The sequence below is a fragment of the Oryctolagus cuniculus genome, chromosome 6 (genome assembly GCF_964237555.1).
Source record: "Oryctolagus cuniculus chromosome 6, mOryCun1.1, whole genome shotgun sequence".
In the NCBI taxonomy this organism is placed as follows: domain Eukaryota; kingdom Metazoa; phylum Chordata; class Mammalia; order Lagomorpha; family Leporidae; genus Oryctolagus; species Oryctolagus cuniculus.
The window spans coordinates 97,789,484-97,808,913 of record NC_091437.1 but is presented as its reverse complement, the minus strand read 5'-3'; the positions used below and the strand labels follow the sequence as shown (position 1 = coordinate 97,808,913).

Below are 19,430 nucleotides of genomic sequence, written 5' to 3'. Positions count from 1 at the left end.
TTTTAGATTACTGGAATATAATGATTGGTATTTTGTGACTCTGGTGTAACTTCCTGTTCGGAAGATGTAATATATTTCCATTTCACTATCTTAGCCAAGTTCTAAAATTATCTTCTTGCAAGGATTTCATATCATTTTAAGTTTTCTATGTATTTTTAAACAGGCACAGACTAGTGAAATGGCCATTGTGATTTGTGCTTTAAATTTGTATCATTTGACTTTTTTTTTTTTTTTTGCTATTTTCTTTCCTTTTTCCTCCAGTTACAAAAGGGTGCAAAGCTATGCAAATCAAATAAATGGAGATGTTTTCCTGTTCACCTCGCTGCCTTTTCAGGTGCTAAAAAATGCATGGAATTAATATTGGAGTTTGGTGAGTTAGAGGCTTTTCTTTTTGTTTTTTTAAAGATTTAGTTATTTGAAAGACAGAGGTACAGAGAATGAGGAAGAGACAGAGAGAGAGAGAGAGAGATCCTCCATTTGCTGATTCACTCCCCAAATGGCCCCAATGGCTGGAGCTGGGGCAGGCAGAAGCCAGGAGCCAGGAAATTCATCTGGGTCCATCATGTGGGTACAGGGGCCCAAGCACTTGAGCCATCTTCTGCTGGTTTCCCAGGAACATTAGCAAGGAATTTCATCAAAAGTGGAACAACCAGGACTCGAACCAACACTCATATGGGATGCTGCATCACAGGCTGCTGCCTAACTTACTATGCCACAACACTGGCCTTGAGTAGAGGCTTTTCTACTTTCTTCATGGTAAAGAAGTTTATTGTGGCAGATGCTATTATTTTGAAAAGTATTTAACAGAATTTACACCAGGCTTTTGTGTAAGTCTAAATATCTTTGCTTTAAAAATATATTATTTATTCTAGGCCGGCACCGTGGCTCACTAGGCTAATCCTCCGCCTAGCGGCGCCGGCACACCGGGTTCTAGTCCCGGTCGGGGCGCCGGATTCTGTCCCGGTTGCCCCTCTTCCAGGCCAGCCCTCTGCTGTGGCCAGGGAGTGCAGTGGAGGATGGCCCAGGTGCTTGGGCCCTGCACCCCATGGGGAGACCAGGAAAAGCACCTGGCTCCTGGCTCCTGCCATCGGATCAGCGCGGTGCGCCGGCCGCAGCGCACCGGCCGCGGCGGCCATTGGAGGGTGAACCAACGGCAAAAGGAAGACCTTTCTCTCTGTCTCTCTCTCTCTCACTATCCACTCTGCCTGTCAAAAAATAAAAAAAAATATATATATATATTATTTATTCTAAATATTTGGCTTGAATATTTTTTTATTCTATAGGTGAGAAACGCGGGTACCGCAGAGAGTCTCAGATAAACTTTGTGAACACTGGGAAAGCCAGCCCGCTGCACTTCGCGGTTCAGAGTGGTGACTTGGAAATGATTAAATTGTGCCTGGACAATGGTGCACGCATAGACCTGAAGGAGGTGGTTGTTAAATTCTCCATGATATATTTCTTTTAGAATTGTCATAAAATATTTTCCAAAAGGTTTTGTAGCTCTTCTACAGCCTGTTTACGTTGAGAACAGATACTGTGGAAGAGATATTTCCTTCTGTTTATACAGAAGCAGAATACCCCAAATTTCAATCTCTATAAACACTTCTGGGAGCTACACAAACAGGTATAGACACAGATAGAGTAAAGCCTATGTCTAGTTGCATTGCCATTAAATAATTAAGGCCTACCTCAGAAGACAATAATATATAAATTAATGCTAGCCAGGAACATTAAAGATTAATCATTCACCTCTATGATTATGGTTCTGTTAAACTAAGGACCCCTTAATTAATTTCGAAGGATATGAATGTCCCTGAGCCTGGATTCTGAACTTATGCCAGGCTTCTCTGACTAAAACTACCAGGGTCAAGCCCTCTTCCTTTCAGTGTCTTGGATTTTGGGTGACAACATTCTCCCTTGACAGGTACCTCAGAGGCCTATTCTTTCTAGAGGAAGACAAGAATGGATTTTAATCGCATGTGGCTTCTAGAGACTGTCCCTAAATCCTTTCACTACAGAAGTGAAGAGCAGCCACTGTTGATAGGGAATCACTGCATACACCGTGTGCTTACAACAGTGAATGGGACATAGTCCTGTTGGTCCTTGAGGACTAATAATGAGAATTATAATGACAGCAGAATTGTATGCTGCAGGCTACCACACTGTGAAGAAGTGTAGTTGTTAGTTGTAACTTTCATGTGGGTGCTTGTTAATGGATGAAGCTAATCACTACTCATCATCTTAAATTTTATTGACCTGGGAAGAAGAAACTCACAGCTGAATATGTTGTATTTTTCAATTGAGATGTAAACATTGATTTGATGTCAAAACTCTTTACAGAATGGGAAGTGCATGCCGCTTCACTTTGCTGCCACCCAGGGAGCCACTGAGATTGTTAAACTGATGATATCTTCCTATTCTGGTAGTAGTGATATCGTTAATGCAGTCGATGGAAATCACGAGACCCTACTTCACAGGCAAGCTTTCTGCCTATTGTTTTTGGTTCTCACCTGTTAAATTATATGTTGCTGGAAAAACTTAGCAGGCATGCTAGCAAGGTAACCAACAGGGTTAACAGGAATCTGTGTCCCTTTGGGGATCACAGTAGAATGTGAAATAGCTTTTCACAGAACAAAATCTCCAGTAGCATATTCTGGATTGTTCTTCAACTCAGTGGATACAGACTCAAGATTAATCCTCAAGACCTTTCTAATCTGTTCTAATTCTTCTTGTCTTAATCCCAGTTTTAATGAAGATAATGGAGAAGATAAGGGTGAATGTTTCACCTTTCCCATGTGTCTAATTCTCTGTTCTGTTGCTGTAACTTTTATGAGTGATTTATAAAGACTAGAGTTGTATTTAATTCTTATTTTATATCTTTTTTCTTTTTGCAGAGCCTCATTATTTGATCACCATGAACTAGCTGAATACTTAATATCAGTGGTAAGTATTCAACTCACAGTATTTTACTACTGTTTACAGTTGAAAAATAATATAATTGCATAATATGGATTTTTCAAATATAAACTAAATTTTAATTTCTTACTTTACAAAAAAAGTTTACTGATGGATTATTGTCAATTTGCCAAATAGAGTTTATTGTGTATGACTGTACAGTGGCCAAACATTATTACCATGATTTTGGAAATATTAATCAGTAGTTTCTGCTGTATCAGTGTTCTTCGTGTGAGGAGTCTGTGGGTATAACACAAAGGAAACTGCTCAAAATATTTTTACTTATTTATTTTCATTTTATTTGAAAGGCAGAGACAGAGAGATCTTACATCTGCTGGTTCACTCCCCAAATGCCTGTAACAGCAAGGCCTGGGCCAGGCTGTAGTCAAGAGCCTGGGTCTCCAGCTGGGTCCTCCACATAGGGGACTGGGTCCCAAGAACTACAGCCATCATTTGCTGCCTCCCAGGGTGCTCATTGGCAGTAAGCTGGATCGGAAGAGAGGAACTGGGCCTCAAACCAGGCACTCCAATGTAGAGTGCAGGCTTCCTGAGCAGCTACTTCACTGTGAAGCCAAATGCAGGCACCAAGGAAAGCCCTTATGATGGACTGCAAGCTTGTCATGAGGGCGGATTAGGCTTGAGCCACTCTGCTGACACTTCTTCAGTGCTGATGGCTTTGAGGCAGAAGGCACAACAGGATTCATATGTAACCTTTGCCTTCCATCTTAAGCTACCTCAATGGCATCATTGGAACAGAGAAATTGAAAAGTATTGTTAAAGATTTGTTATAGTTGAAAGCATGTGATCTTTGTTACCCTTAAGTACTGGAATCAGGCACATTTTGGGTTAAGTTTTAATGAGTTGTTTGCATGAATGAATGTATGGTGGATTTATTTCAACCCCAACTATATCAGCAGTGAATACAGTCCCCTTTTTAGTATTTAGGATGTATGGGATGTCAATAGGAACTATTGAAATTTTGTATTTACATAAAAGCATCCTGGGAATACACTCTATATATCATGGTTTCATGCCATGCATGGTTTCCCACAAATGTAGTCACTCTTTACCCAGCAAGAGAACTGCAGCAGAACTTTCCAGCATTCAAAGGGATGCTGCTTCCACTGTCAGTGTATTCAGAGGATCACAAGAGAAAAGCGAAATGTCGTGATCAAACTTTAAGCTCTTTGTATTACCCTAGTGTAAGTATAGAATCCTTTCTGTGAAATTATAAAAGGCTTTTGCTTTTTCTCAAATCAAATATATAAAAATAACTCTAGCAAGAAATATTGGTGCATTTATTTAAAATGTGTATATGTGTGTGTGTGTGTGTATATATATATATATATATATATATATATATCTTACTGGTTAAGAGGCCATCTTAGGGTAAGACACCTGCATCTGACATTATATACCTGGATTTGTTATTTGGCTCTGGTTCCTGACTCAAGCTTTCAATTCACTAGTACCCCAGGAGGTAGCAATGATGGCTGAAGTATAAGCATCCCTGCTACCCACATGGGGTTCTTGACTCCTGGGCCCTGGGCTAACCTTGGCTGTTGCAGACGCTTGAAGAGTGAACCAGGAGCATGGAAGTCCACACTTTTTCTCTCAAATAAGTTAATCAAAAAAGAAATGTAAAAAAAGGACTGTTCTTATATATGTATATATGTATATACATATATATAGTGATTTTCAAATTCAAAATTTCTCTAATAAATGTTTGGATACAATTTTACTTTATGATTTGAGTGATTTAAATTCAATTATTTCAGTTCACTTATTTCAGATGAAGTAGATTTTTTAAAAAGTGAACAGTTACTTGGGAATTGTTTTAAAAATCACCTATGTGATGCATTTGGAATATACTTTGATAGACCTTTAAAAATCATTTCTTACAGTGAGAACTAAGTTATTGCTATAAGTCCAAGGATTTTATTTTTATGGGCTAGATAGTAATAGAGCTCTTATTGTCTTATGTAAATCATAAACCTAACATGTGAGAATAATTTCATTGTTGAAATAAGGAAAGAATGTCTTGATTTCTGATGTTACAGCATATGAATTATATGGGCATTTCAAGCAATTTGACAGTTATATGCTTTAGTGCTAGCCATAAAAGATACTCTACCCCAGTGAATTAACATTATTTAGAGATGGCAATGTATGTAAACCAGTTTGTCTGTTCATAAACTCTTTGTTCAATGACTCGTTTTATTTTAGGGAGCTGACATTAATATCACCGATGCTGAAGGACGCTCTCCACTTATGTTAGCAACTGCTTCTGCATCTTGGAGCACTGTAAATTTACTGCTTTCTAAAGGTACGAAGAGGGACCAAGCCAAGCCCTTGGAACTGCTACTCAATTTGGTTAGATAAATATTTATTAACTATCTATCGTGTGCCATGTATACAAGATAAACAGAACACTTTCCATGTCTGGAAGCTTTTTAGTCCAGTATGGAAACTATACTTTAAAGAGATACTTTTAGAAGGGTAATTAATAACATTTATAAGGTATTTGCATATTGCCAAGCATTTTATCAACTTTCTCTCAAAGAATTAGTCCTATGTGGTTTAGGTATAGTAATGATCTCAAATCATTTTTATTGATCTCTTCTTTTTTATTGATCTCTTCTTTTTTATTGATCTCTAATCTCCCCATATTTATATTTTATATAATGCATCATATATTCTCCGCTCTCCCTTACATACAAACAGTAAGGTAACTCATTTTTAAATGTGTTTAGTTTTCCCATCTAAATAAGTTTTCCTGTATACTAAAGCTTGGCAAAGTTTTTAAGTCAAAATCTCTTATTAAGTTGAAAACCCACTATTGGCCATGCATTAAACAAATGAGTAGAATTTATATTGGTATTGTATTTTTTAGGTGCTCATGTAGATATAAAAGATCATCTTGGACGTAATTTTTTACATTTGACTGTGCAGCAACCTTATGGGTTAAAAAATTTGCATCCTGAATTTATGCAGGTAATTTATGTCCATGGATTCCATAAACTAAATTGTGCTTAACATAGAGTAAACTGCTTTTTTAACAAAATTGTTATTATTGTGAATGCTGACTCTGGAATTTTTAAAATATTTTAAAATAAAGCTGTCATATTTGAATATTACAGCTTGATAGTGTTGATTGTGATTATAATTAATTGCATTGGGTTTGAGTTTCTAAATTATAGGGATTTTTCATATGCCCTCATGTGTAATATGAATATATCCTTAAACAATTTGATTTCCTTCACTTTTTCACTGTTACAGTTTGTGTATCAGTGGAAAAGCCAAGTACTTGAATCAATTAACAATATTTCACCATCACTTAAAAAGAAAACTCAATATACTTGACTTGTTGATGGCATGTTGAAAGTATTATCTTCATATTATTTTCACTAGCTAGTACTTTTTGAGTGACTTCTAGGTGCATGTGAAGTGTACCATATTTTTGTAAAACCATAATGAGATACCATTTCATCCCAATCACAATGGCTATTATCCAAAAGAGAGAAAGTTAACAAATGTTGGTGAGGATGTGGAGAAAGGGGAACATTTACAAACTGTTGACAGGAATAGTAGATTGGTGCTGCCACTGTGGAAAATGGTATGGAGATTTCTTAAAAAAAAAAAAAAAAAAAAAAAAAAAAAAAAAAAAAAAACAACTAGAAATAGACTTACAATAGGATCCAGCAATCCCACTACTGGGTTTATACCCAAAAGACATGAACATGTTGTATAAGAGATATCTGCACCACCATGTTAATAGCTGGATTGTTCACAATAGTAAAAGGTGTCCATCATCAAATAAATGGATAAAGAAAATATTATTCAGCTATTAAAAAAGAATGAAATTCTACCATTTGCATCAAAACAGATGCAACTGGAAGACATCATGTTGAGTGAAATAATCCAGAGAAAAACACATATACCAATGGTTCTGAATGTTAAACTACTATGTTTTTGTTTGTTTGTTTGTTTGTTTGTTTTGTTTTGTTTTGTTTTTTGAGATTTATTTATTTGCAAGGCCAAGTTACAGAGAGAGAGGGATGAGAAAGATCTTCCATCCAAGGTTGACCTGCCAAATGGCCACAATGCTCAGGGCTGCATCAGGCTGAAGCCAGGAACCTGGAGCTTCTTCTAGGTCTCCCACATGGGTGGCAGGGGCCCACGCACTTGGGACATATGCTGCTTCCCAGGCACATTAGCAGGGAGGTGGATTAGAAGTAGAGCAGCCAGGACACAAACTGGTTCCCATATGAAATGCCAGCAAAGCAAGTGGCAGCTTAATCCGCTAAGCTACAATGCCAGCCTCTAAACTACTATAGCTTTAATGATCTGTGATTATTTTAAAATATGTTGTATGTGAGTGAAATGGTCATCTTTCCATTTAATTATTGTTTGCAGGCTTTGCCTGTATTATCATTGAACTAGAGTTTTTACATTTTACTTGTTAATTTCTTTGTTTAGTGGAGCATTAAGCCTTTGACTGTGATGTTAATTAAAAATATGTTATCTCAGCCAGCTCCTTGGCTCATTTGGCTAATCCTCCACCTGCAGCGCCTGCACCCCGGGGTTCTAGTCCCGGTTGGGGCGCCGGATTCTGTCCCGGTTGCTCCTCTTCTAGTCCAGCTCTCTGCTGTGGCCCGGGAGTGCAGTGGAGGATGGCCCAAGTCCTTGGGCCCTACACCCGCATGTGAGACCAGGAGGAGGCACCCGGCTCCTGGCTTCAGATCTGCGCAGCGCGCTGGCCATAGCGGCCATTTGGGGGTGAACCAACGGAAAAGGAAGACCTTTCTCTCTCTCTCACTGTCTAACTCTGCCTGTCAAAATAATAATAATAATAATAATAATAAAAAGTTATCTCAAAAACTAAAAAAGAAGAAAGAAGCAGAGAAACAGAAAAAGGGAGGGTGAGTGGGAGGAAGAGAATATCATTATATTCTTAGAATTGTATCTATGAACTACATTGAATCTGTTCTGTTGGTATTAAAATCACATTAACATGAAAAAATAAATACTCAGAAAAATTAAACATATTTTAATAAAAAATATAATAATAATAAAATATACGCTTATTGAATATTTTTAAAATAACTAATGTTTATTAATTGGATGAAGTTACCCATTTACTATCATTTTTTATTTACTGTATATATAAAAGATAAACCTAATTTATCTTAACCCTTTTACCTATTGGAATACCTTAGCATTAAGTTCTTAGCTCTCAAAGGGGAAAAATGAGGAGAAGGGCTTAGGGGGATGTTTGGTCAAATTTGTCTGGTAATTGCTGGATTAAAAATATTAAGTACGTTTTTCTCCTTGCAGCCTCTTATATGGTAATATTATAGGCACTAGATTGGGGGCTAGAGCATGGAACTTCATTCATATTTGTTTTATTCTACTACCCATTAGGTTGTTCACAGTTTTTCCTTCAAGGAAAACATGTTGATCCTTGCTGGAAAATAAAGCTGTCTTGCTGAACAGTTTGAAAGACAGTGTAGCAGCATAATAGCAAAGTTTTATGTAGGATATTATTTTTTCCCATAGATGCAATGTATTAAAGAGCTGGTAATGGATGAAGACAATGATGGATGTACTCCTTTACATTATGCTTGCAGACAGGGAGTCCCTGTCTCTGTAAATAACCTACTTGGCTTTAATGTGTCCATTCATTCCAAGAGCAAAGATAAGAAATCACCCCTGCACTTTGCAGCCAGGTAAGAGTTAGTCTTTGCAACATAAATGCATGTCTTCTTTCTGTTGAATATTTACTTTGAAAATAAGAAATCTAATTATTTTTCAAGTTATGGACGTATCAACACCTGTCAGAGGCTCCTCCAAGACATAAGTGATACGAGGCTTTTGAATGAAGGTGACCTTCATGGGATGACTCCTCTACACCTGGCAGCAAAAAATGGACATGACAAAGTAGTGCAGCTTCTTCTGAAAAAGGGTGCACTGTTTATCAGGTGAGAATGTATGACTGGAGTGTTGTTGACCATTTTGTTGACAATTTTCAGGCTTCATCTTCTATTAAAATTAAATTTTGATACGTAATTTTATGTTCTTAATTAACTTCTTTTATCTATCTTGATTACTCCTCAAAACATACATGACTTCTCACGTATTGAAAGGGAATTCGCCACGGCTCACTAGGCTAATCCTCCGCCTTGTGGCCCCAGCACACCGGATTCTGTCCCGGTTGCCCCTCTTGCAGGCCAGATCTCTGCTGTGGCCAGGGAGTGCAGTGGAGGATGGCCCAAGTGCTTGGGCCCTGCACCACATGGGAGACCAGGAGAAGTACCTGGCTCCTGCCTTTGGATCAGCGCGGTGCGCTGGCTGCAGCGCGCCGGCCACGGCGGCCATTGGAGGGTGAACCAACAGCAAAGGAAGACCTTTCTCTCTGTCTCTCTCTCTCTCACTGTCCACTCTGCCTGTCAAAAAAAAAAAAAAAAAATTCCCGAACTTCATTATCTGGAGGGTCCTCAGAAAGTTCATGGAATATGTATATTATGAAAAGAATGCATAGATTTCCAAAATTTTTCACGAAAATAAACTTACTTTTTTTTTTTTTTTTGACAGGCAGAGTAGGACAGTGAGGGAGAGAGACAGAGAGAAAGGTCTTCCTTTGCCGTTGGTTCACCCTCCAATGGCAGGCGCACCGCGCTGATCTGATGGCTAGAGCCAGGTGCTTCTCCTGGTCTCCCATGGGGTACAGGGCCCAAGTACTTGGGCCATCCTCCACTGCACTCCCTGGCCACAGCAGAGAGCTGGCCTGGAAGAGGGGCAACCGGGACAGAATCCGGCGCCCCGACTGGGACTAGAACCCAGTGTGCCGGTGCTGCAAGGCGGAGGATTAGCCTAGTGAGCTGCGGCGCCGGCCAATAAACTTACTTTTAATTTCATTTTTCCACAAACTTTTTGAACTCTCCTCATATTTAGAGGAAATTTAACTCCAGGAACAGAACCACGTCAAAAATATGTAAGCATAATAAAACATGTGGCATAATTAAATCACATCATTATGAAAAGCAAAAGAAATCTGGAAATATTTTATAAAGTTATATTGAGGTTTATTTTTAATTTCACTGAGGTGATACAGCTACATTGAAAAGGACCTTTCTTCAATTAGAGTAGACTGATAGCAGCAAGTTAGTGAGGTAACTGTGAACTAATGATCTGTCCAGTTCCTTCAGGCTTCTATAGGAACACCATGCAGTAGGACTGTGAGAGGGACCCAGTGGATCCAGGCCAGTTGTTGCTTAATCACATCACAACTGATCTAGCAATCTAAAACAACCTAAAACAGATGCTCACTTAACAACCTAAACAGATGCTCACTGGCAAAGAAATTGCATTGTGTCAGAATTCTTTTTCTATGTCTACTTGGAAAAGTATTTTTGTTATGACAAGCTCTCATTGTGTTAGCATTTTGAGTTTCTGTGAGAAAGCATAAACATTGCTCAAAGAGAATGAAAGCCTAGTTAGCTTCTTTGAGGGAACAAAAAGAAAACTTTTTCAGACATGACCTTTTTGAAGAGTAAGTTACATTAATCCAAAAATAACCATGCACTATACTATTGTGATTAGTAACACTACAGGTTGAATATACCTTTTCCCAAAGTGTTTCATGTTTCATAGTTTTATGGATTTTTCAATATTCACATAGATTTAACTACTCAAAAACTTGTGGATTTCAGAGAATTTCAGATGTCAGATTTTTAGGTAGGAATACACAACTTGCATTAACAATATTTATTGTGAAGCCTAATATCATCATCATAATTTTTTTGGCACAATTGTCAATAAAATAGTAAAACAAGCTTTAAAATATATAATAGTTTTGATAAAAATGTGTGTTGCATAGATTTGCTAACTAGTTTCCTCCACCTGGAAGTGTTTGGAAAGTTGTTTATATCATTGTATATTTTAATTCACTAATAAAATATATGTGTATATCATATTACAGCTAAATAATTTAAGATGATTGAGCTTGAAGTTAGCTCATTTATTATAAATATAGAAGAAATCTTTAGTTGCCATATCACAGTTACAGGTTTTTCTTTCTTCAGTCATCAGACCCACTTGCAATGAGCCAGTGGGGGGTGTTCCTTCCCACATTTCTTCTGTAAAGCATCTATCTTTTCTTAACTCTTTAACAGTGACCACAATGGCTGGACTGCCTTACATCATGCTTCCTTGGGTGGATACACTCAGACCATGAAGGTCATTCTTGATACTAATTTGAAGTGCACAGATCGGCTAGATGAAGAAGGGGTATGTACTGTGTGTTTCAGACGCCCCCTAAAAATCTCTGCGAGGCAAAAATTTCCAAAATTGCAGGAGTGCCTTATTCTTAGCCATGCTCCTCATTTCCTTGCCCTACGCCCAGACTTTTTTGAGGTTTTTAATCATGCAGCCTCTAGGAGGGAGGAAGAATGAAACAGGAAGAACTGTTGAGGATACCAGTCCAGTCTCACAGGGGCCTGTCTACGGGCACTGTGGTTCCAAGAGAAAGTTTTCACCTCTCCCTGGTGAGCGCGGAAAAGGAAGAGGACAGGGATGAGCGATCACAGCCCTCAGCACATTATTTTGAAGTGTGTTGGTCTGAGGGGCTGTCCTTTTTTATGCTATTATGCCCTTCCTCCTTGTTTGAAGAAGGGATGTACATTTGTCCATAAAATGATAGAGAGAAGCTTGCTGTTGCTTTTTGTTAAAAAAAAAAGTCTTTTTATGGCAAAATGAAAAATTGGCAACTTTAGAACAGTTTCTCTCCTTTAAAAAAACTACGAGCTCGTGAAAAATCTCAAAGGTGGGAACCACTGCTCCCAGGAGTGTTTTCTTCTGTTTATTACAACACCCTTATCTGGAACTTTGTCCTTGTGGAATCAACTTCCTGCAAAATTTACACCTACACACAGAGACTTGCTACCCCCACCATTTTTGAACTTTAAGCTCATTATTTTGGAACTTGCTTCTGAACACCAGTTTTAAATTTTATATATTTTTGGACTTAATAGCTAGCTATGTTATAATGTCTTTTAAGCAGTTCATCCATGAAACAAGGCAGGCAAATGACCAAAGGCCTATTAACCATTGCCCCTACATCTTCTGTGCTTTGCTCCCTATAAAAGAATACTGCGCTTCACTTTGCTGCGAGGGAGGGCCACGCCAAAGCTGTGGCGCTTCTTCTGAGCTACGATGCCGACATCGTCCTGAACAAGCAGCAGGCCTCCTTTCTGCACGTGGCACTTCACAATAAGAGGAAGGAGGTGGTTCTCACAGCCATCAGGAACAAAAGGTACACTGCCTTCCCATTTGGTCATTTAGTTATCCTCTGATGTCAGCAGTGATTCACAGCCTGAGAGGAACAAGAAAGAGAAGAACAAGTAGCCTTAATTCAATGTGTTTAAATGTCAGTTGGTTACAAAAAATTTTAATGGACTTTTTCAGTGACAACAGGTATGTTACTTCACCTCTGCCACCTTCAGTTTTCAGAAAGTGGTAAATTGAATTCAAAGATAAGTTTATTTGGTTTCAAAAACTTATTGAAGTTCATGTATACAAGAGGTCTTGAAAAAGCTCAAGGAAATGAGCATTATGAGAACACTGCATGTATTTCAAAATTTTTGCACCAAAATGAACTTCTCTTTTGGTTCTATTTTTCCATGAATATTTTGAAGTACCCTCAGTAGTATCTGGCACTGTGATGACTGTCGAGCAAACTCTTCCCTCCTTTCCTGAACTCGCCCTACACACCCTTGCCAACAGAAGGCTCACAACCAGATGATGCTGAGAATATTCTGTGAGGCAAATCCATGTTGTTAGCTGGGCCACATAATGCAATTTCCCTTAGCACATGATGTTTTTGCAGGGTAGGTATTTCAACTATACTCCAAAGGCTTTAATGATGGAGACAGAGGGTTGTTTTTCCAATTTAATACAAGTAAACTTTTTTATACAATTACAGACAAATACACAAGGTCCCAGGGCCACCCAGTAGTGGATACAGAGGTGAACAATCTCATACTCCAGGCAGATCAAGACTGAGTTTCTGACCATGGGCAGTATCAAGAAACTCATTACTTTGAAAAATGACTTGTTGAAAGTGTGTAACCAGAAGTTTTCTTATGACAATGTAGATATTCTAGATGGATTTTACTGATAATGTTAAGAGAGAATTTGTCTGGCTTGTGATTAGAACCAGTGCAATCATTAGATAAGATCTTGGATAAAAGGAATTCTTCTTTGCTTTCTGTTATACATTTAGTTCTTCCTTGTATTGTAATCATCTTCTTATCTAATCCAACTGGGATAAACTCTGTAATATTTTGGCAGGATCTATGCTTATTAAAGTTATTCATTTTGTAGTTTAATTCAATCATACTGTATTCATGAAATAACTATTAAATATGGGCCCAATGGTGTGTGTGTGTGTGTGTGTGTGTGTGTGAGAGAGAGAGAGAGAGAGAGAGAGAGAGAGAGAGAATATGTGGGTATCTCTACTTAACATGATCAGTTTTGAAAGCACTCAAAATTTCATGATTGCAGGAGAAAGAGATAATAAAGGTCTAACTTCTTCGGAAGGCATTCATAGAAAGAGATGGAACAGTAATTATAACAGCCAGCATGGATTTTGCCTACATTCCTAATTTTCACTGATGGACATAGAACCTGTTAATGTGGTTTTTTGTTTTGTTTTTGTTTTTGTTTTTTTTTTGACAGGCAGAGTGGACAGTGAGAGAGAGAGAGACAGAGAGAAAGGTCTTCCTTTTGCCATTGGTTCACCCTCCATTGGCCGCCATGGCCAGCACGCTGCGGCCAGCACACCGCTCTGATCCAAAGCCAGGAGCCAGGTGCTTCTCCTGGTCTCCCATGTGGGTGCAGGGTCCAAGTACTTGGGCCATCCTCCTGCACTCCTGGGCCATAGCAGAGAGCTGGATTGGAAGATGGGCAACCGGGACAGAATCCGGCGCCCCGACTGGGACTAGAACCCAGTGTGCCGGTGCTGCAGGTGGAGGATTAGCCTATTGAGCTGCGGTGCCAGCTCATCTTTTTTTTGAACATTTATTTATTTATTTTGAAAGTCAGAGTTACAAAGAGAGAGAAGGAGAGGCAGAGAGAGAGAGAGAGAGAGAGAGGTCTTCCATCCACTGGTTCACTTCCCAATTGTATGCAATGGCTGGAGCTGTGCCTATCTGAAACCAGGAGCCAGGAGCCTCCTCCAGGTCTCCCACACAGGCGCAGGAACCCAAGGACTTGGACCATCCTCCACTGCTTTCCCAGGCCATAGCAGAGAGCTGGATTGGAAGAGTAGCAGCCGGGACTCAAACTGGCGCCCATATGGGATGTCGGCACTGTAGGTGGTGGCTTTACCCACTGGCACCAATGTATTCATCTTGATTCACCTATTTCTTCCATTAGAACCAATATGGGAGCTTTACATTTCATGAGTAAACTCAAATTTCAGTTTTTCCTAAAGATAAAATCTTGCTGAGTTTCAAATGTTGCAGACCAGAAGCATTAAGATTTGTGTTTATCTTACTTATTTTTATTTTACAGATGGGATGAATGTTTAAAGGTTTTTAGTCATCATTCTCCAAGCAATAAATGTCCAATCATGGAAATGGTAGAATATCTTCCTGAATGCATGAAAGTAAGCTCTCCAAGACAGAACTACTCATGGCTATATGCTTGGCATTTATTATGATGTGAGGATGTGTCATTATAATTATAATCTAATAATATTGATTTCCATTTGTAAATAAATTTTCTAGTTTCCATAGGCTACAAGAGATGCTAACCCAGAAGTATGTAATGAGTTTCTACTTAGACCAAGTATCAAGTTACTTATTGTGTAACATAGGAAAATATGGTAAACATTTCTTATTCAAACAGTCCAAGTTTAGAGCAGACACTATAGAATGGTAATTGCTAGCTGAATAAAGCCTCTTAGAGGTGTTTTATTCTACACACATGTTATTATTTCATCCATTGCTATCATTTAAAACCAGGATGGTTTCCTTAAGGATCTAGATATCTGTCTTTCTACAAAAACGTGATGATGTAGGCCTGCCTTCTTGTAAGGTGGGAAATTGCTGGACAAGCAGCAGCTGCTTCCTTTGAATGGGACATGCGCTCTCCCATTTTACATGTCCCAACCCTCCCTTTTGTATACTCAGCTCCAATGACTAATGTTAGCCATCCTGCATTGACAAACGTGTGTAATTGCTTTCTTTTTGGTAGAGACAGATTTCTTCATTTGTGCTTCTATCCAAACTGAAGATAAAAGCAGGGGCAATAGCTAATGCTTCAAGAACAATGGCAAGCAGTCCATATTATACCTGACATGGTTCATTTATTTATATTACAGTCATGTGTCAGTGACAGAATCAGTTCTGATAAATACATCATTAACGTAATGATTTCATTGTATACACATGATAGACCGTATTTATGCAAACTAAGATTGCTACAACATAACCAGGTGATATAATCTTATGGGACCACAATTGTATATCCATCATTGAACAAAAAATCATTATATGGCTCATGATTGTACATGCCCTTCCTCTGTGGGTTTTTGAACGTATGACTTTCTATGCTAGGTTAAATGCACATACATGACTTGATGCCTGTTACAAGAAAAATATGTGTACATTGTTGAAAACATGAATGTTAAATGTTGTAAATCAAATATCTCCTTGGAAAGGTTGAGATTTAAGGACTATGACAGACAGAATAATCAAGAAAAGCAGAATTATTTCAAATGTCATTCAAAGGGAAAAATATGTTCAAATGTGCGGGGAGGCAGTAAGACATAGTGACAGAGAGGCTAGAAGACAAGATCTGGAGCCTAGAGGCCCTGGGATTTAATTCTAGATTTGCCTCTTGCTATGCTATCTTAGCTAAGTTATTTTATCTCTCTCAGCGTCATTTTCTGTACTCTTTATCTCTGAAACAGTGATGTTGACATGTATCTTGCAAGGCATTAAATCAGATTAAATACATAAAATGTGAAGGATAACAGTTGGCAGATAATATACCTCAAAATTTTATATTGCTCATGTAGATATTAGTATTATTAATGTATTGTTTTTATTTATTAAAAAACCACTTAATCTGTGCTAAATGCTACATGTACATTTTTTCTTTATAACATCAAATGGAAATTAAAGTCAGTTCATTGTATAAATGGCATGTAAATTAACTTTTTAGATGCATGCATCATATCAAAGAGCACATCAATTTTCAGAATTGAAAAACAATAGACTCCTACTCAGCAATTGCAGTAGTTAGAATATATCCTAATAGATAATCAGATACAGATATTTATATAGAACATTTCATTCAGCATTATTTTAATGGCAAGAAATATTAGAAATATTCACATATTAAACAGTAAACAGCTGAAGATACTACATCAAAATCTTAAGAATTATCTGTTGGGGGATGATGATTGGTTTTCCTTTATACCACTATGTTTTCTATAATGACTTATTTTTGTATTGTGAATTTTTTAAATAAGCTAGGATATTTACATTTAGTCTCACAAAAACACATTTGAATTTCTTTTTTTTTCTTTTTTCTTTTTTTTTTTTTTTTGACAGGCAGAGTGGACAGTGAGAGAGAGAGAGACAGAGAGAAAGGTCTTCCTTTTGCCGTTGGTTCACCTTCCAATGGCCGCCGTGGCCGGCGCGCTGCAGCTGGCGCACCATGCTGATCCGATGGCAGGAGCCAGGTACTTCTCCTGGTCTCCCATGGGGTGCAGGGCCCAAGTACTTGGGCCATCCTCCACTGCACTCCCTGGCCACAGCAGAGAGCTGGCCTGGAAGAGGGGCAACCGGGACAGAATCCAGTGCCCAGACCGGGACTAGAACACGGTGTGCCAGCGCCGCAAGGCGGAGGATTAGCCTGTTGAGCCACGGCACCGGCTCACATTTGAATTTCTTACATGCATTGCTGAAAAGTTGCTTTTTTTTAACTCCCATCCTATTTCCTAAGACAACTCATCCTTAATTTTGCCTTTGCCAATAAGTACAAAAATTTCAAAATGTAGCATCCAGACCTACCTCTTTGTTTTTGCCTTGCACAGCACTGCTGACTGCTACTTGTCTTCATTTACCATGATATCTATTAAGACCCTCTGTAAAGAACCCAGCACTGCCATCTGGGCACCAGAAGTCCTCCTTGAGATTTTCTAAGTCCTTCTGTTCCTGAGACCAGCCAGATCCCCATTTCTCCCTTTCAAGGCATAGTCCAATCCTCTATTCTCAAGTCCTCTTGGCAGGGTTGACCAGATGCCCCAGGAACTTAGGCCTGTACTGATGGTGCCATCTGGTTCAAAGTCCTGGTTCCACTGCAGGCAGAGGATTAACCTACTGTGCCAAGGCGCTGGACTCTCACCTGGTATTTCTGATGCATACAGATGTATTTGTAATACAATTATATTTTAGCCTTTGTTACTGAAAGACATGGATTATAATTTATCCTTGAGGTACAAAACAAAACAGGAATTATTTTGTGTATTATTTTAGAAATATGACAATCCTTTCTCATATGTGGTTTGCTGACTTAATAACAGCTGTTTTTTTCTCTCTTGAAGGTACTGTTAGATTTCTGCATAGTGCCTTCCACAGGAGACAAATCCTGCCGAGATTACCATGTAAGTTTATTTTATCATGAAAGTTTGAAGTGTATTTTATTATAATTTTTTGAAGAATATTAAAATTGTGTCACTATAATTTTACAGTCTATTGTAGAAGATATAGCTTTCATTTGTCATATTGTATTATATACCTGTGAGATTATCCCCTTACTTCCTGAGTTTTGCTCTGAAATTTTGTTTAGTGTTGTCCTAGTTTTTATGTTTTCTTTTCTTTTTCTTTTTTTCTTTTTCTTTCTTTTTTTTTTTTTTTTTGCCAGGCAGAGTTAGACAGTGAGAGAGAGACAGAGAGAAAGGTCTCCCTTCCGTTGGTTCACTCCCCTAATGGCTGCTATGGCTGGCACTGCTCCGATCCGAAGCCAGGATCCGGGTACTTCTTCCCGGTCTCCCATGCGGATGCAGGGATCCAAGCACTTGGGCCATCCTCAACTGCCCTCCCAGGACACAGCAGAGAGCTGGACTGGAAGAGAAGCAACCAGGACTAGTACCTAGAGCCCCAACTGGGACTAAAACCTGGGGTGCTTGCGCCGCAGGCAGAGGATTAGCCAAGTGAGCCACGGTGCCGGCCAGTTTTTATGTTTTCGTGGGTAGTTAAGCATGAAGAATGGAAGTCTAAAAGGTCTCAATAATCTTTTTGGAATGCCTCTTTTTCCAGGACTATGAGTTATGAAGTAATCAAATAACACCATCCAGGATATTTATTTTCTGTTGTAGGTTTGCATAATTTATTTGCCACAAACTGCCTGCATCTTATACTAGACTAACTGTAAATTTAAAAAATTTGTTTTCTACAGATCGAGTATAATTTTAAGTATCTTCGGTGTCCATTATCATTCACTAAAAAATACGCACCTGTACAGGATGTTACATATGAGCCTCTTCCTATCCTAAATGTAAGTCCAGTGTTTTCTTCATCCAGAGTTTCTACTCAGGTTCTAAAATGTTTTGATACATAGGCCCACTCTTGTTGATGCGAGAAGGAGCCTGGCAAGAATTCCAGTCTTATAGTCTGTATCTATGTCTGCCAGAGTGACAGCAAAGCAATCACTTTCTACCATTGCTGTAATTGTGTCCTCTTAAAGGTCAACACTTCTGTCTACATGGTCACGTGAAACCTGCTTTAATCCAGATTGGAATCAACCAGGGGCAGCGCAATCAGTGCTTGCTCCCCGTCTCTATCCACCTATACTTTCAAGAATTTTCTTCGGTGTAAACCACAGGAAAATGTACAGGGTGTCATTTTACAGCTGCAGCTTCTAAGGGACACCCATGTAAATGATGATCTTTTAGGGACTCTCAGATGCTTCCAGAGAAATGTATTATATAGGAAGCAGGCTCTAAACAGCATGGATTCTGATTTCCCAGGAGATTTGCCCAAACCAGCTCTTATTCCAAAGAATACTTTTACATTTACAGCTAGTGAAGCAATGAAGTTCACGCATATGATCCACTACAGTCTTAACCAAGGGTCTCAAAGCCAAATGACTGCAGAGAAAACAAGTACAGATGAATAACATAGGTACCTAATTAAATGGACAGTGGCTGTTAATTTCAAAAATAATTGTTGCCATGTGGCAATAGCAATTGAAGGTTGTGTGAATATTTGCAACAAATTAACATCATGTGCATGGGAAATAAATCATGTTTGAGGATTACAATAGAAAATTTTGGTATAGATCTATGCTGTTTAATGTGATCACCACTAGCCATATGTGACAACTTTAATTGAATTTAAATAAAATTGAGAATTCATTTCTTCAGTTGTACTAGCCACATTTCAAGTGTTCAGTAACCTATT

At 38.5% G+C, this 19,430-nt stretch overlaps 1 protein-coding gene and 1 long non-coding RNA gene across 2 annotated transcripts in view; one reads left to right on the top strand and one right to left on the bottom strand.

The window, feature by feature from the left end:
- The window catches only part of TRPA1 (transient receptor potential cation channel subfamily A member 1), a 69,643-nt gene that overhangs the window by 13,968 nt on the left and 36,245 nt on the right, over positions 1–19,430 (top strand). Inside the window, exons 5-17 of the mRNA XM_008255655.4 lie at positions 262–370; positions 1,284–1,429; positions 2,341–2,477; positions 2,895–2,943; positions 5,182–5,281; positions 5,849–5,949; positions 8,515–8,684; positions 8,772–8,936; positions 11,130–11,244; positions 12,102–12,268; positions 14,530–14,623; positions 17,573–17,632; positions 18,427–18,525. Coding sequence (XP_008253877.3) covers positions 262–370; positions 1,284–1,429; positions 2,341–2,477; positions 2,895–2,943; positions 5,182–5,281; positions 5,849–5,949; positions 8,515–8,684; positions 8,772–8,936; positions 11,130–11,244; positions 12,102–12,268; positions 14,530–14,623; positions 17,573–17,632; positions 18,427–18,525 — 1,512 coding nt within the window. The remainder of the gene's footprint in view (positions 1–261; positions 371–1,283; positions 1,430–2,340; positions 2,478–2,894; positions 2,944–5,181; positions 5,282–5,848; positions 5,950–8,514; positions 8,685–8,771; positions 8,937–11,129; positions 11,245–12,101; positions 12,269–14,529; positions 14,624–17,572; positions 17,633–18,426; positions 18,526–19,430) is intronic.
- Positions 10,019–19,430, bottom strand: part of LOC138849922 (uncharacterized) — a 292,574-nt gene continuing 283,162 nt past the window's right edge. The window contains exon 4 of the long non-coding RNA XR_011389134.1: positions 10,019–12,328. This is a non-coding gene — a long non-coding RNA (uncharacterized lncRNA). The remainder of the gene's footprint in view (positions 12,329–19,430) is intronic.